At 46.9% G+C, this 16,553-nt stretch overlaps 1 protein-coding gene across 8 annotated transcripts in view; it reads right to left on the reverse strand.

The window, feature by feature from the left end:
- tbcd (tubulin folding cofactor D) overlaps positions 1 to 16,553 on the reverse strand; it is a 116,841-nt gene that overhangs the window by 49,540 nt on the left and 50,748 nt on the right. For all 8 annotated transcript variants that reach the window (XR_016486104.1, XR_016486105.1, XM_090197590.1 and 5 more), the window contains exons 15-18: positions 16,234 to 16,390; positions 5,753 to 5,810; positions 4,286 to 4,315; positions 1,853 to 1,938 (exon numbers count right to left, since the gene is read on the reverse strand). Coding sequence is in view for 6 of the 8 variants with exons in the window: in XM_090197590.1 (XP_090053716.1) it covers positions 1,853 to 1,938; positions 4,286 to 4,315; positions 5,753 to 5,810; positions 16,234 to 16,390 (331 nt within the window). In the remaining 2 variants the exon portion in view is untranslated. The remainder of the gene's footprint in view (positions 1 to 1,852; positions 1,939 to 4,285; positions 4,316 to 5,752; positions 5,811 to 16,233; positions 16,391 to 16,553) is intronic.

Below are 16,553 nucleotides of genomic sequence, written 5' to 3' on the forward strand. Positions count from 1 at the left end.
TACCACCAGGTCGACTACTACCACCAGGTTGACTACTACCACCAGGTCGACTACTACCACCAGGTCGACTACTACCACCACCAGGTAGACTACTACCACCACCAGGTAGACTACTACCACCAGGTCGACTACTACCACCAGGTCGACTACTACCACCAGGTAGACTACTACCACCACCAGGTAGACTACTACCACCACCAGGTAGACTACTACCACCACCAGGTAGACTCCTACCACCACCAGGTCGACTCCTACCACCAGGTCGACTCCTACCACCAGGTCGACTCCTACCACCACCAGGTAGACTACTACCACCAGGTCGACTACTACCACCAGGTCGACTACTACCACCAGGTAGACTACTACCACCACCAGGTAGACTACTACCACCACCAGGTAGACTACTACCACCACCAGGTAGACTACTACCACCAGGTCGACTACTACCACCAGGTAGACTACTACCACCAGGTAGACTACTACCACCAGGTAGACTACTACCACCAGGTCGACTACTACCACCAGGTCGACTCCTACCACCAGGTCGACTCCTACCACCAGGTCGACTACTACCACCAGGTCGACTACTACCACCAGGTCGACTACTACCACCAGGTCGACTACTACCACCAGGTCGACTCCTACCACCAGGTCGACTCCTACCACCAGGTAGACTACTACCACCAGGTCGACTCCTACCACCACCAGGTAGACTACTACCACCAGGTCGACTACTACCACCAGGTCGACTACTACCACCAGGTCGACTCCTACCACCAGGTCGACTCCTACCACCAGGTAGACTACTACCACCAGGTAGACTACTACCACCAGGTAGACTCCTACCACCAGGTAGACTACTACCACCAGGTAGACTCCTACCACCAGGTACACTCCCCTCACACACAGGGAAATGGTTTCTAAAAGACACAACCCTCTGTGAAGACGGCCTAAATGTGTACAGGTAGACTCCTACCACCAGGTAGACTCCTACCACCACCAGGTAGACTCCTACCACCACCAGGTAGACTCCTACCACCACCAGGTAGACTCCTACCACCAGGTAGACTCCTACCACCAGGTACACTCCCCTCACACACAGGGAAATGGTTTCTAAAAGACACAACCCTCTGTGAAGACGGCCTAAATGTGTACACGTAACCACAGCAGTGTTCTACAGTATTGGTCCGTTGACCTTTGACATTTTTCAAATTCTGTCGTGCAGCCTCAGGCAATTTCTCCAACTGTCAACACATTCAAAATGAATAGAGGACGTGTAACGCAGAGGGGTTGGTTGGGAATTGTGGGGAGGTGCGCGTTCGGGCTGTGTACCCCCCCCCCCCCCCCCCCCCCGCGGATGGTGGTCTCAGAGCCACGTAATATATAACATATTGTAGATTAATAGAGAAGACATTAAAACTATTATATAAAATATGGAACCATGTAGTAACCAAAAAAAAGTGAAGAATCTCATATACAATATATGTTGATTTATTTAACAAAGTAGCCACCCTTTGCCTTAATGACAGCTTTGCACACTCTTGGCACACCGTGGAATGAGTGGGTGTGTCCAAATGTTTGAATGGTACTGTACATTTGCTCATAAAGGCGTCTCCACCACTATTTCTCGCATAATACATTTTACAGACAACAAAAAGATCCCAATATTTCAAACAAACAAATTGTCTGTCGACAATTATGAAATTGCTCCCACATTCCCCGGGTAGTGACTCTTTTCAAACGTCAGGTAATTCATCCTGGTTAATATACTGTGTCTCGTTATTAAGGAGGTCCATTATTGGCTCAAGAGCTCCCCTAGAGGTCAAACCTCCGGAGAGTATCTTTAACTCACCTGATGGACAGGTAACAGTTGTTCAGGTTCCCAACAGCAAAGTAGTCAGCTGCTACTACGATGTCGATACCGTAGGGGAACGTGCCCTGGAGACAGAGGGGCAAGGGATCACGTCCTTGGTTTTACTTTATGTACCAAGAGAACAGTGGTTTCAGTGTGACCGACTGGGTTCCAACACAGGTCTCCTGTTAGCCCGCTGAGCTAAAGCCTATGCATTAGACCAGGGAGCTAACACAAATCTCCAGGTCTCAGGGAAAGGTTACCAAAACACCTCTGTGTAAACCAACGAGGCTGATTCCCTGACCTGTCAATGTTTTTTTAATTTAATTATTCCACCTTTATTTAACCAGGTAGGCCAGTTGATAACACCTTTATTTAACCAGGTAGGCTAGTTCAGAACACCTTTATTTAACCAGGTAGGCTAGTTCAGAACACCTTTATTTAACCAGGTAGGCTAGTTGAGAACACCTTTATTTAACCAGGTAGGCCAGTTGAGAACACCTTTATTTAACCAGGTAGGCTAGTTCAGAACACCTTTATTTAACCAGGTAGGCTAGTTCAGAACACCTTTATTTAACCAGGTAGGCTAGTTGAGAACACCTTTATTTAACCAGGTAGGCTAGTTGAGAACACCTTTATTTAACCAGGTAGGCCAGTTGATAACACCTTTATTTAACCAGGTAGGCTAGTTCAGAACACCTTTATTTAACCAGGTAGGCTAGTTCAGAACACCTTTATTTAACCAGGTAGGCTAGTTGAGAACACCTTTATTTAACCAGGTAGGCCAGTTGAGAACACCTTTATTTAACCAGGTAGGCTAGTTGAGAACACCTTTATTTAACCAGGTAGGCTAGTTGAGAACAAGTTCTCATTTACAACTGCGTCCTGTCCAATATGAAGCATAGCAGTGTAAACAGACAACAACACAGAGTTACACATGGAGTAAACAATTAACAAGTCAAATAACATAGTAGGAAAAAAATCATCTATATACATTTTGTGCAAAAGGCATGAGGAGGTAGGGCAATAAATAGGCCATAGTAGTGAATAATTACAATTTATCAGATTAAGTGATGGATGGAGTGATAAATGAGCAGATGAACATGTGCAGGTAGAGATACTGGTGTTTTTAATTAGCTGTTTTATACTCTTGCGAATTCAATGGTTTTTACTAGATTACTTGTAGTTTTTCATGTTGTCTGTCTGTAATTTTTTTTGTGGCCATGGCGCTCTTGTAAAAGAGATTTTAATCTCAATGAGCCCTTCCTGGTTAAATAAAGGTTAAATAAAACAATTTAAAAAATGAGTCACAGTTGAATAATATGAACATTTGAAATAATATGAAATCTCAATGGTAATTACATTTCGATAACTAGTCCCTAGATCTGATGCCAAGCTTGGCAAGTGCTGGCTGCACACAAAGCAATAGAATCTGCCTGTGGCCAAGTCAGTGTTGGCATTTCTTGATCAGCAAAGAGTTTAATTTTCTGCCAGTTGTTGAACTGTTTAAAGGACTTTAGTGACAGTCAGTAACACCTGGATGGTAGGTGATCATTACAGACAGTTGTTGATCTGTTTAAAGGACTTTAGTGACAGCCAGGACAGGTTACAGTAACACCTGGATGGTAGGTGATCATTACAGACAGTTGTTGATCTGTTTAAAGGACTTTAGTGACAGCCAGGACAGGTTACAGTAACACCTGGATGGTAGGTGATCATTACAGACAGTTGTTGAACTGTTTAAAGGACTTTAGTGACAGTCAGTAACACCTGGATGGTAGGTGATCATTACAGACAGTTGTTGATCTGTTTAAAGGACTTTAGTGACAGTCAGGACAGGTTACAGTAACACCTGGATGGTAGGTGATCATTACAGACAGTTGTTGATCTGTTTAAAGGACTTTAGTGACAGCCAGGACAGGTTACAGTAACACCTGGATGGTAGGTGATCATTACAGACAGTTGTTGATCTGTTTAAAGGACTTTAGTGACAGCCAGGACAGGTTACAGTAACACCTGGATGGTAGGTGATCATTACAGACAGTTGTTGAACTGTTTAAAGGACTTTAGTGACAGTCAGTAACACCTGGATGGTAGGTGATCATTACAGACAGTTGTTGATCTGTTTAAAGGACTTTAGTGACAGTCAGGACAGGTTACAGTAACACCTGGATGGTAGGTGATCATTACAGACAGTTGTTGATCTGTTTAAAGGACTTTAGTGACAGCCAGGACAGGTTACAGTAACACCTGGATGGTAGGTGATCATTACAGACAGTTGTTGATCTGTGTAAAGGACTTTAGTGACAGCCAGGACAGGTTACAGTAACACCTGGATGGTAGGTGATCATTACAACCCTAATGTACTGTGTATCATAGCATTAGTCATGTAATAACTAATAACCTATGGTTTTGGTAACTGGGTTCACAAACCTGTCTTCCCACATTCTCCTGGAAGGCAGCCTGGGAGAGGAAGAGAAGAATACACAGTTTAGAAGTTAAATAATTGTAGTGAGATCTGATATAAATGACAGGGTCTAAGAGACAGTAGTTAGATAATAGTCAGTAGTCAGATCTGATATAAATGACAGGGTCAGGGTCTAAGAGACAGTAGTTAGATTATAGTCAGTAGTGAGATCTGATATAAATGACAGGGTCTAAGAGACAGTAGTTAGATAATAGTCAGTAGTCAGATCTGATATAAATGACAGGGTCTAAGAGACAGTAGTTAGATAATAGTCAGTAGTGAGATCTGATATAAATGACAGGGTCTAAGAGACAGTAGTTAGATAATAGTAGTGAGATCTGATATAAATGACAGGGTCTAAGAGACAGTAGTTAGATAATAGTAGTGAGATCTGATATAAATGACAGGGTCTAAGAGACAGTAGTTAGATAATAGTCAGTAGTGAGATCTGATATAAATGACAGGGTCTAAGAGACAGTAGTAGATAATAGTCAGTAGTCAGATCTGATAGAAATGACAGGGTCTAAGAGACAGTAGTTAGATAATAGTAGTGAGATCTGATATAAATGACAGGGTCTAAGAGACAGTAGTTAGATAATAGTCAGTAGTCAGATCTGATATAAATGACAGGGTCTAAGAGACAGTAGTTAGATAATAGTCAGTAGTGAGATCTGATATAAATGACAGGGTCTAAGAGACAGTAGTTAGATAATAGTAGTGAGATCTGATATAAATGACAGGGTCTAAGAGACAGTAGTTAGATAATAGTAGTGAGATCTGATATAAATGACAGGGTCTAAGAGACAGTAGTTAGATAATAGTAGTGAGATCTGATATAAATGACAGGGTCTAAGAGACAGTAGTTAGATAATAGTCAGTAGTCAGATCTGATATAAATGACAGGGTCTAAGAGACAGTAGTTAGATAATAGTAGTGAGATCTGATATAAATGACAGGGTCTAAGAGACAGTAGTTAGATAATAGTAGTGAGATCTGATATAAATGACAGGGTCTAAGAGACAGTAGTTAGATAATAGTCAGTAGTGAGATCTGATATAAATGACAGGTTCAATCCAGAAAGTTAATTAAAATTACATAAACCATTATTTTCTATGATGATTTTTTAACATGTAAATTTAATTTAAATTAATTCCCTGGATTTATTGAATTAAAAAGGGAATTTCTCAACCTTGATACATGGTTTGATATGTGTACGAGAGAGAGACTGAAACAGAGAGAGACAGAGAGAGAGAGAGAGACAGAGAGAGACAGAGACAGAGAGAGAGAGACAGAGAGAGAGAGAGACAGAGAGAGACAGAGACAGAGAGAGAGAGACAGAGAGAGAGAGAGACAGAGAGAGAGAGACAGAGACAGAGAGAGAGAGACAGAGAGAGACAGAGACAGAGAGAGAGAGACAGAGAGTGGTCACTCACTGATGCAGCTCTACGACAGTTGATGTTTCGGTCGAACACAGCAGTGATCACCAGAGCACTGAAAAAAGAGAGAGAGAGAGAGAGAGAAGAGAGAGAGAGAGAGAGAGAGAGAGAGAATAGAGAGAGAGAGAGAGAGAATAGAGAGAGAAAAGGAGAGAGAGACAGAGAGAGAAAAAGAGAGAGCATAGAGAGAGAGAGAGACAGAGACAGAGAGACACAAATAGATGGACAGGTAAACACACTGACACACAGGCAGGCAGGTGAATGTGTTTATTACCTTTATGCCTTTGTATTGGGTGTTGGCCCACAGTGAAGTCAGTGCTATGATCAGACATGAACCCTTGAACAAAACAGATCAAGTTTGACCTTGTGGTTGTTGATAAAAGTATGAACTAATAAACTACCACTCAAGTAAAGTGTTAGCCAGTTTCTTGGTCGACCTACTGAAGAAAAACAAACTAATCTGGGCTGAGAACCAAAATTCAACAAGTTGACATTGTGCCAAAAACAACAACCTGAAGGAATGTATGATTAGATATGACTCCGGGGCCCCCTCCTGCAGTCGCCGACTCCGGGGGCCCCTCCTGCAGTCGCCGACTCCGGGGGCCCCTCCTGCAGTCGCCGACTCCGGGGACACTAACCTGACTAACTCTGTTCTCTCTGTCCCTGGACACTAACCTGACTAACTCTGTTCTCTCTGTCCCTGGACCCTAACCTGACTAACTGTTCTCTCTGTCCCTGGACCCTAAACCTGACTAACTCTGGTCTCTGTCCCTGGACCCTAACCCTAACCTGACTAACTCTGTTCTCTCTGTCCCTGGACCCTAACCTGACTAACTCTGGTCTCTGTCCCTGGACCCTAACCTGACTAACTCTGTTCTCTCTGTCCCTGGACCCTAACCTGACTAACTCTGGTCTCTGTCCCTGGACCCTAACCCTGACTAACTCTGTTCTCTCTGTCCCTGGACCCTAACCTGACTAACTCTGTTCTCTCTGTCCCTGGACACTAACACTAACCTGACTAACTCTGTTCTCTGTCCCTGGACCCTAACCTGACTAACTCTGTTCTCTCTGTCCCTGGACACTAACACTAACCTGACTAACTCTGTTCTCTGTCCCTGGACCCTAACCTGACTAACTCTGTTCTCTCTGTCCCTGGACACTAACACTAACCTGACTAACTCTGTTCTCTGTCCCTGGACACTAACACTAACCTGACTAACTCTGTTCTCTCTGTCCCTGGACCCTAACCTGACTAACTCTGGTCTCTGTCCCTGGACCCTAACCCTGACTAACTCTGTTCTCTCTGTCCCTGGACCCTAACCTGACTAACTCTGTTCTCTCTGTCCCTGGACACTAACACTAACCTGACTAACTCTGTTCTCTCTGTCCCTGGACCCTAACCTGACTAACTCTGTTCTCTCTGTCCCTGGACACTAACACTAACCTGACTAACTCTGTTCTCTCTGTCCCTGGACCCTAACCTGACTAACTCTGTTCTCTCTGTCCCTGGACACTAACACTAACCTGACTAACTCTGTTCTCTCTGTCCCTGGACCCTAACCCTGACTAACTATGTTCTCTCTGTCCCTGGACCCTAACCTGACTAACTGTTCTCTCTGTCCCTGGACACCAACCCTAACCTGACTAACTCTGTTCTCTGTCCCTGGACACTAACCTGACTAACTGTTCTCTCTGTCCCTGGACCCTAACCCTGACTAACCACTGTGGTTTCAGTGAGGCAACAGTCCATGTGGACTGGAGGACGGAAAGAAAGAACGAGAGAGTCTCATCTGAGGAGGAGAGTTCCCCTGGGGACATCCTGCACCTTATTTCCTGTGTGAGTTCCAGTGTTTAATAGTGACCAAGCACAATGTCTGTGTCCAGGGACAGAGATACCCCCCTGTGCATGTGTGTGTGTACCCCCCTGTGTGTGTGTGTGTGTGTACCCCCCTGTGCATGTGTGTGTGTGTGTGTGTGTGTGTGCGTACCCCCCTGTGTGTGTGTGTGTGTGTGTGTGTGTACCCCCCTGTGCATGTGTGTGTGTGTGTGTGTGTGTGTACACCCCTGTGTGTGTGTGTGTGTGTGTGTGTGTACCCCCCTGTGCGTGTGTGTGTGTGTGTACCCCCCTGTGTGTGTGTGTGTGTATGTATGTGTGTGTGTAAATGCCACACTAAAATAGATTAAAAATGTCAAGAGGCTTTTACGAATCTGGAGCAGGACTGAGCTTGCCTGAGCCCCGGTACCAAACAGCCACCGAAACCAACCACGCCAGGCGAAACTTGGCAAGGCTGGCTGCAGGGAGCGGGAGGCTGGTGTGTGTGTGTGGGGGGGAGGGGGAGGGTAAAACTGACACTGCAGAGACACAGGGTCCCACAGGCCCAGACATGTCCATGGAGGGAGTGAGGGAGGGAGGGAGGGAGGCAGGAGCAGGGCGCGTAAATGAACTTCAACTTCTCTGCAGACACAGGCAGGACAGGTGTGGAGTCATGCGCAGCTAAGAGGTACACCTGAGACCTGAACCTGCAACACACACACACACACACACACACACACACACACACACACACACACACACAGAGAGAGACACCTGACTGACAAGCAAGGCCCTCCACTCATCACTTCCTCCTCTCATCACCCTCTCCTCAGCATGGCAAGACCCTCCACTCATCACTTCCTCCTCTCATCACCCTCTCCTCAGCATGGCAAGACCCTCCACTCATCACTTCCTCCTCTCATCACCCTCTCCTCAGCATGGCAAGGCCCTCCACTCATCACTTCCTCCTCTCATCACCCTCTCCTCAGCATGGCAAGACCCTGCACTCATCACTTCCTCCTCTCATCACCCTCTCCTCAGCATGGCAAGGCCCTCCACTCATCACTTCCTCCTCTCATCACCCTCTCCTCAGCATGGCAAGACCCTCCACTCATCACTTCCTCCTCTCATCACCCTCTCCTCAGCATGGCAAGACCCTCCACTCATCACTTCCTCCTCTCATCACCCTCTCCTCAGCATGGCAAGACCCTCCACTCATCACTTCCTCCTCAGCATGGCAAGACCCTGCACTCATCACTTCCTCCTCTCATCACCCTCTCCTCAGCATGGCAAGGCCCTCCACTCATCACTTCCTCCTCTCATCACCCTCTCCTCAGCATGGCAAGACCCTCCACTCATCACTTCCTCCTCTCATCACCCTCTCCTCAGCATGGCAAGAAACAACCCACTCATCCACAGTAACATGAACACAACACCTTCAGTCACCTTAAGGAGCGTCTGCCTGCCTGTCTGTGAAATGCATTGTGCCCGGACAGTGCTCCAAACCAGTTAGACACGTCGTATGGCTTAACAGCCAGAGGGAGATGGTTTCATCATGCTGAGGATGAGGAGCAGGCAGAGACAGATGTTTGTGGTCTACGTTGAGGTGTGGATGAGGAGCAGGCAGAGACAGATGTTTGTGGTCTACGTTGAGGTGTGGATGAGGAGCAGGCAGAGATAGAGGCTTGTAGTCGACACATTGAGGTGTGGATGAGGAAAGGCAGAGATAGAGGCTTGTAGTCGACACGTTGAGGTGTGGATGAGGAGCAGGCAGAGATAGAGGCTTGTAGTCGACACGTTGAGGTGTAGATGAGGAGAGGCAGAGATAGAGGCTTGTAGTCGACACGTTGAGGTGTGGATGAGGAGCAGGCAGAGATAGAGGCTTGTAGTCGACACGTTGAGGTGTAGATGAGGAGAGGCAGAGATAGAGGCTTGTAGTCGACACGTTGAGGTGTGGATGAGGAGCAGGCAGAGATAGAGGCTTGTAGTCGACACGTTGAGGTGTAGATGAGGAGAGGCAGAGATAGAGGCTTGTAGTCGACACGTTGAGGTGTAGATGAGGAGCAGGCAGAGATAGAGGCTTGTAGTCGACACGTTGAGGTGTAGATGAGGAGAGGCAGAGATAGAGGCTTGTAGTCGACACGTTGAGGTGTAGATGAGGAGCAGGCAGAGATAGAGGCTTGTAGTCGACACGTTGAGGTGTAGATGAGGAGAGGCAGAGATAGAGGCTTGTAGTCGACACGTTGAGGTGTAGATGAGGAGAGGCAGAGATAGAGGCTTGTAGTCGACACGTTGAGGTGTAGATGAGGAGAGGCAGAGATAGAGGCTTGAAGTCGACACGTTGAGGTGTAGATGAGGAGAGGCAGAGATAGAGGCTTGTAGTCGACACGTTGAGGTGTGGATGAGGAGCAGAGATAGAGGCTTGTAGTCGACACGTTGAGGTGTAGATGAGGAGAGGCAGAGATAGAGGCTTGTAGTCGACACGTTGAGGTGTAGATGAGGAGAGGCAGAGATAGAGGCTTGTAGTCGACACGTTGAGGTGTAGATGAGGAGAGGCAGAGATAGAGGCTTGTAGTCGACACGTTGAGGTGTAGATGAGGAGCAGCAGAGGCTTGCGACAACGACCCCAGTACATATGATCCTGTTGTTACTGGGAACTACGACCCCAGTACATATGATCCTGTTGTTACTGGGAACTACGATAACGACCCCAGTACATATGATACCGTTGTTACTGGGAACTACGACCCCAGTACATATGATCCTGTTGTTACTGGGAACTACGATAACGACCCCAGTACATACGATACCGTTGTTACTGGGAACTACGATAACGAACCCAGTACATACGATCCCGTTGTTACTGGGAACTACGATAACGACCCCAGTACATATGATACCGTTGTTACTGGGAACTACGACCCCAGTACATATGATACCGTTGTTACTGGGAACTACGATAACGAACCCAGTACATACGATCCCGTTGTTACTGGGAACTACGATAACGACCCCAGTACATATGATACCGTTGTTACTGGGAACTACGATAACGACCCCAGTACATATGATACCGTTGTTACTGGGAACTACGATAACGACCCCAGTACATATGATACCGTTGTTACTGGGAACTACGATAACGAACCCAGTACATACGATCCCGTTGTTACTGGGAACTACGATAACGAACCCAGTACATACGATCCCGTTGTTACTGGGAACTACAACCCCAGTACATACGATCCCGTTGTTACTGGGAACTACAACCCCAGTACATACGATCCCGTTGTTACTGGGAACTACGACCCCAGTACATACGATGCTGTTGTTACTGGGAACTACGATAACGACCCCAGTACATACGATCCCGTTGTTACTGGGAACTACAACCCCAGTACATACGATCCCGTTGTTACTGGGAACTACGACCCCAGTACATATGATACCGTTGTTACTGGGAACTACGATAACGACCCCAGTACATATGATCCTGTTGTTACTGGGAACTACGATAACGACCTCAGTACATATCATAGCGTTGTTACTGGGAACTACGACCCCAGTACATATGATACCGTTGTTACTGGGGACTACAATAACGACCCCAGTACATATGATACCGTTGTTACTGGGGAGTAGGATAACGACCCCAGTACATATGATACCGTTGTTACTGGGGAGTATGATAACGACCCCAGTACACATGATGCCGTTGTTACTGGAAACTACGACCCCAGTACATATGATACTGTTGTTACTGGGAACTACGACCCCCAGTACATATGATACCGTTGTTACTGGGGAGTATGATAACGACCCCAGTACATATGATACTGTTGTTACTGGGGAGTATGATAACGACCCCAGTACATATGATACCGTTGTTACTGGGGAGTATGATAACGACCCCAGTACATATGATACCGTTGTTACTGGGGAGTATGATAACGACCCCAGTACATATGATACCGTTGTTACTGGAAACTACGACCCCAGTACATATGATACTGTTGTTACTGGGAACTACGACCCCAGTACATATGATACCGTTGTTACTGGGAACTACGATAACGACCCCAGTACAAATGATACTGTTGTTACTGGGGAGTATGATAACGACCCCAGTACATATGATACCGTTGTTACTGGGGAGTATGATAACGACCCCAGTACACATGATGCCGTTGTTACTGGAAACTACGACCCCAGTACATATGATACTGTTGTTACTGAGAACAACGACCCCAGTACATATGATACCGTTGTTACTGGGGAGTATGATAACGACCCCAGTACATATGATACCGTTGTTACTGGGGAGTATGATAACGACCCCAGTACATATGATACCGTTGTTACTGGGGAGTATGATAACGACCCCAGTACATATGATACTGTTGTTACTGGGGAGTATGATAACGACCCCAGTACATATGATACCGTTGTTACTGGGGAGTATGATAACGACCCCAGTACATATGATACTGTTGTTACTGGGGAGTATGATAACGACCCCAGTACATATGATACTGTTGTTACTGGGAACTATGATAACGACCCCAGTACATATGATACCGTTGTTACTGGGGAGTATAATAACGACCCCAGTACATATGATACTGTTGTTACTGGGGAGTATGATAACGACCCCAGTACATATGATACTGTTGTTACTGGGAACTATGATAACGACCCCAGTACATATGATACCGTTGTTACTGGGGAGTATGAGTTCATACAACGTATTCTGAGATCAGTTAAAAATGCGTATTCGTTGAGGTATTACAGTTAGTTATATTATTGAACGATGATTTAAACCAGAAAGTATTTATAAGAGAGCGATTGAGGATAATCAGACAAAGAGAGATAATGGGAGTTAGAGGAGGGGTGGGGGGGGGGGGGGGCGGGCAGCTAACAGAAAGACAGAAGAACTGGTTTGAGGCCGTGAATAACAACTTACAGCTCTGTCGTACTGCTGATATGAAAACACCAGGGGGTCCTCATTTCTAAAACGGTGTGTACTCTTATTTCCCAAAACACCAGGGGTCCTCCTTTATAAAACGGTGTATATGCTTATTTCCCAAAACACCAGTGCGCCAGTTTTCACGCAAAAGTTGGCATTTATAAAAAAGTGCTTATCCTCCTTTAAACTTTGGACCGTGCGTACACACTGTTTTGTAGTGGGTGAAGTATCGCATAGCAAGAAGGCAGAAGTAGCCTAGTAGCCTAGTAGCCTAGTAGCCTAGTAGCCTTGTGTAGATGGGGACATGAGACAACGCTCTTATTCACAACAAAAAAGTGATAAGACACAAAAATCAACAAAAAAAATTGCATCCTAAAACAATTTGAAACAGGCAGCTACACTGAGTTTACAAAACATTAAGAACACCCCCCTTTCGCCCTCAGAACAGCCTCAATTCGTCAGGCCACGGACTCTACAAGGTGATGAAAGCGTTCCACAGGGATGCTGGCCCATGTTGACTCTACAAGGTGTTGACAGCGTTCCACAGGGATGCTGGCCCATGTTGACTCTACAAGGTGATGAAAGCGTTCCACAGGGATGCTGGCCCATGTTGACTCTACAAGGTGTTGACAGCGTTCCACAGGGATGCTGGCCCATGTTGACTCTACAAGGTGTTGAAAGTGTTCCACAGGGATGCTGGCCCATGTTGACTCCAATGCTTCCCACAGTTGTGTCAAGTTGGTTGTCCTTTGGGTGGTGGACCATTCTTGATACACAGGAAACTGTTGAGCGTGAAAAACCCAGCAGCGTTGCAGTTCTTGACACAAACCGTTGCGCCTGATACCTACTACCACACCCCGTTCAAAGTCACTTAAATCTTTAGTCTTGCCCATTCACCCTCTGAATGGCAACACATTCAACAATCCATGTCTCATTTGTCTCAAGGCTTAAAAATCCTTCTTTAACCTGGTTTCATCAGCGCTAAGGCCTGTGGTCTATTAAGCTGTGACACTAAAGGCCTGTGGTCTATTCATCTGTGACACTAAAGGCCTGTGGTCTATTCAGCTGTGACACTAAAGGCCTGTGGTCTATTCATCTGTGACACTAAAGGCCTGTGGTCTATTCAGCTGTGACACTAAAGGCCTGTGGTCTATTCATCTGTGACACGAAAGGCCTGTGGTCTATTCAGCTGTGACACTAAAGGCCTGTGGTCTATTCATCTGTGACACTAAAGGCCTGTGGTCTATTCAGCTGTGACACTAAAGGCCTGTGGTCTATTCATCTGTGACACGAAAGGCCTGTGGGTTATTCAGCTGTGACACTAAAGGCCTGTGGTCTATTCATCTGTGACACGAAAGGCCTGTGGGTTATTCAGCTGTGACACTAAAGGCCTGTGGTCTATTCATCTGTGACACTAAAGGCCTGTGGGTTATTCATCTGTGACACTAAAGGCCTGTGGTCTATTCAGCTGTGACACTAAAGGCCTGTGGTCTATTCATCTGTGACACTAAAGGCCTGTGGGTTATTCAGCTGTGACACTAAAGGCCTGTGGTCTATTCATCTGTGACACGAAAGGCCTGTGGGTTATTCAGCTGTGACACTAAAGGCCTGTGGTCTATTCATCTGTGACACTAAAGGCCTGTGGTCTATTCAGCTGTGACACTAAAGGCCTGTGGTCTATTCATCTGTGACACTAAAGGCCTGTGGTCTATTCAGCTGTGACACTAAAGGCCTGTGGTGTATTCATAGGTGTCATGTAGGTCATGGTATCTCTATATAGCTGTCATCTCTCTGTCCACAGCCGTCAACAACTGGGAGGCTTTATCTAACTTGACTAACCTCAATGTAGTGACTGTTATTTATGCTGCTGTCAACTACTAAGGACAATTCTATTCTACTTCTAGATCTTGAAGTGAAATGTGTTTGTTGGCCTATATTTGGCCGGGGCAGCAGGTAGTCTAGTGGTTAGAGTGTAGGGGCGGCAGGTAGTCTAGTGGTTAGAGTGTAGGGGCGGCAGGTAGTCTAGTGGTTAGAGTGTAGGGGCGGCAGGTAGTCTAGTGGTTAGAGTGTAGGGGCGGCAGGTAGACTAGTGGTTAGAGTGTAGAGGAGGCAGGTAGTCTAGTGGTTAGAGTGTAGGGGCGGCAGGTAGCCTAGTGGTTAGAGTGTAGGGGAGGCAGGTAGTCTAGTGGTTAGAGTGTAGGGGCGGCAGGTAGCCTAGTGGTTAGAGTGTAGGGGAGGCAGGTAGTCTAGTGGTTAGAGTGTAGGGGCGGCAGGTAGCCTAGTGGTTAGAGTGTAGGGGCGGCAGGTAGCCTAGTGGTTAGAGTGTAGGGGCGGCAGGTAGTCTAGTGGTTAGAGTGTAGGGGCAGCAGGTAGACTAGTGGTTAGAGTGTAGAGGAGGCAGGTAGTCTAGTGGTTAGAGTGTAGGGGCGGCAGGTAGCCTAGTGGTTAGAGTGTAGGGGAGGCAGGTAGTCTAGTGGTTAGAGTGTAGGGGCAGCAGGTAGCCTAGTGGTTAGAGTGTAGGGGCGGCAGGTAGCCTAGTGGTTAGAGTGTAGGGGCGGCAGGTAGTCTAGTGGTTAGAGTGTAGGGACGGCAGGTAGTCTAGTGGTTAGAGTGTAGGGGCGGCAGGTAGACTAGTGGTTAGAGTGTAGGGGCTACAGGTAGTCTAGTGGTTAGAGTGTAGGGGCGGCAGGTAGCCTAGTGGTTAGAGTGTAGGGGCTACAGGTAGTCTAGTGGTTAGAGTGTAGGGGCGGCAGGTAGTCTAGTGGTTAGAGTGTAGGGCCGGCAGGTAGCCTAGTGGTTAGAGTGTAGGGGCGGCAGGTAGCCTAGTGGTTAGAGTGTAGGGGCGGCAGGTAGTCTAGTGGTTAGAGTGTAGGGGCTACAGGTAGTCTAGTGGTTAGAGTGTAGGGGCTACAGGTAGTCTAGTGGTTAGAGTGTAGGGGCGGCAGGTAGTCTAGTGGTTAGAGTGTAGGGGCGGCAGGTAGTCTAGTGGTTAGAGTGTAGGGGCGGCAGGTAGACTAGTGATTAGAGTGTAGGGGTGGCAGGTAGACTAGTGGTTAGAGTGTAGGGGTGGCAGGTAGTCTAGTGGTTAGAGTGTAGGGGCGGCAGGTAGACTAGTGGTTAGAGTGTAGGGGTGGCAGGTAGTCTAGTGGTTAGAGTGTAGGGGCGGCAGGTAGACTAGTGGTTAGAGTGTAGGGGTGGCAGGTAGTCTAGTGGTTAGAGTGTAGGGGCGGCAGGTAGCCTAGTGGTTAGAGTGTAGGGGCGGCAGGTAGCCTAGTGGCTAGAGTGTAGGGGCTACAGGTAGTCTAGTGGTTAGAGTGTAGGGGCGGCAGGTAGTCTAGTGGGCCAACCGAAAGGTTGCTAGATTGAATCCCCGAGCTGACAAGGTAAAACTCTGTCGTTCTGCCCCTGAACAGGCAGTTAACCCACTGTTCCTAGACCGTCAATGTAAATAACAATTTGTTCTTAACTGACCTGCCTAGTTAAATAAAGGTTCAATGAAACATTCTGTAATCTAAAAGCCCATGTTTAACCTTCTCTATTATTAGGGCAGAATCCTACCTTGAGATGCACAAGTTTTCACACAAATCTTCAATTGACATCAATTCACTAACTGAACTGAGCGAATTAAAAACGTAATTGACCCCGACCGGGGTCAGAGAGACAGAGGAGGAAGATGATGAAGAAGTAGAGGAGTGTTACCAGGCGATCTGCGTGACGAAGGGCTTCAGCTCGGTGGGTTCGTAGGCCCTGGCAAAGGCCCAGCAGACGTAGCAGGCTGCATCTCGTACGTTAGAACCAACGCTACACGCTCCTCTCTTTTCATCATAGACCAAGGCCTTCAGGATCAGAGGTACCACTGGAGGGAGAGAGAGATCAGGGAGAGAGAGAGAGAGAAGGGGGAGGGAGAGAGAGAGAGAGAAGGGGGAGGGGGAGAGAGAGAGACAGAGAAGGGGGAGAGAGAGAGGGAGGGAGAGATCAGGGAGAGAGAGACAGAGAAGGGGGAGAGAGAGAGAGAGAAG

The sequence above is a fragment of the Oncorhynchus mykiss genome, chromosome 13 (genome assembly GCF_057628025.1).
Source record: "Oncorhynchus mykiss isolate SJ-2025 chromosome 13, ASM5762802v1, whole genome shotgun sequence".
Lineage (NCBI taxonomy): Eukaryota > Metazoa > Chordata > Actinopteri > Salmoniformes > Salmonidae > Oncorhynchus > Oncorhynchus mykiss.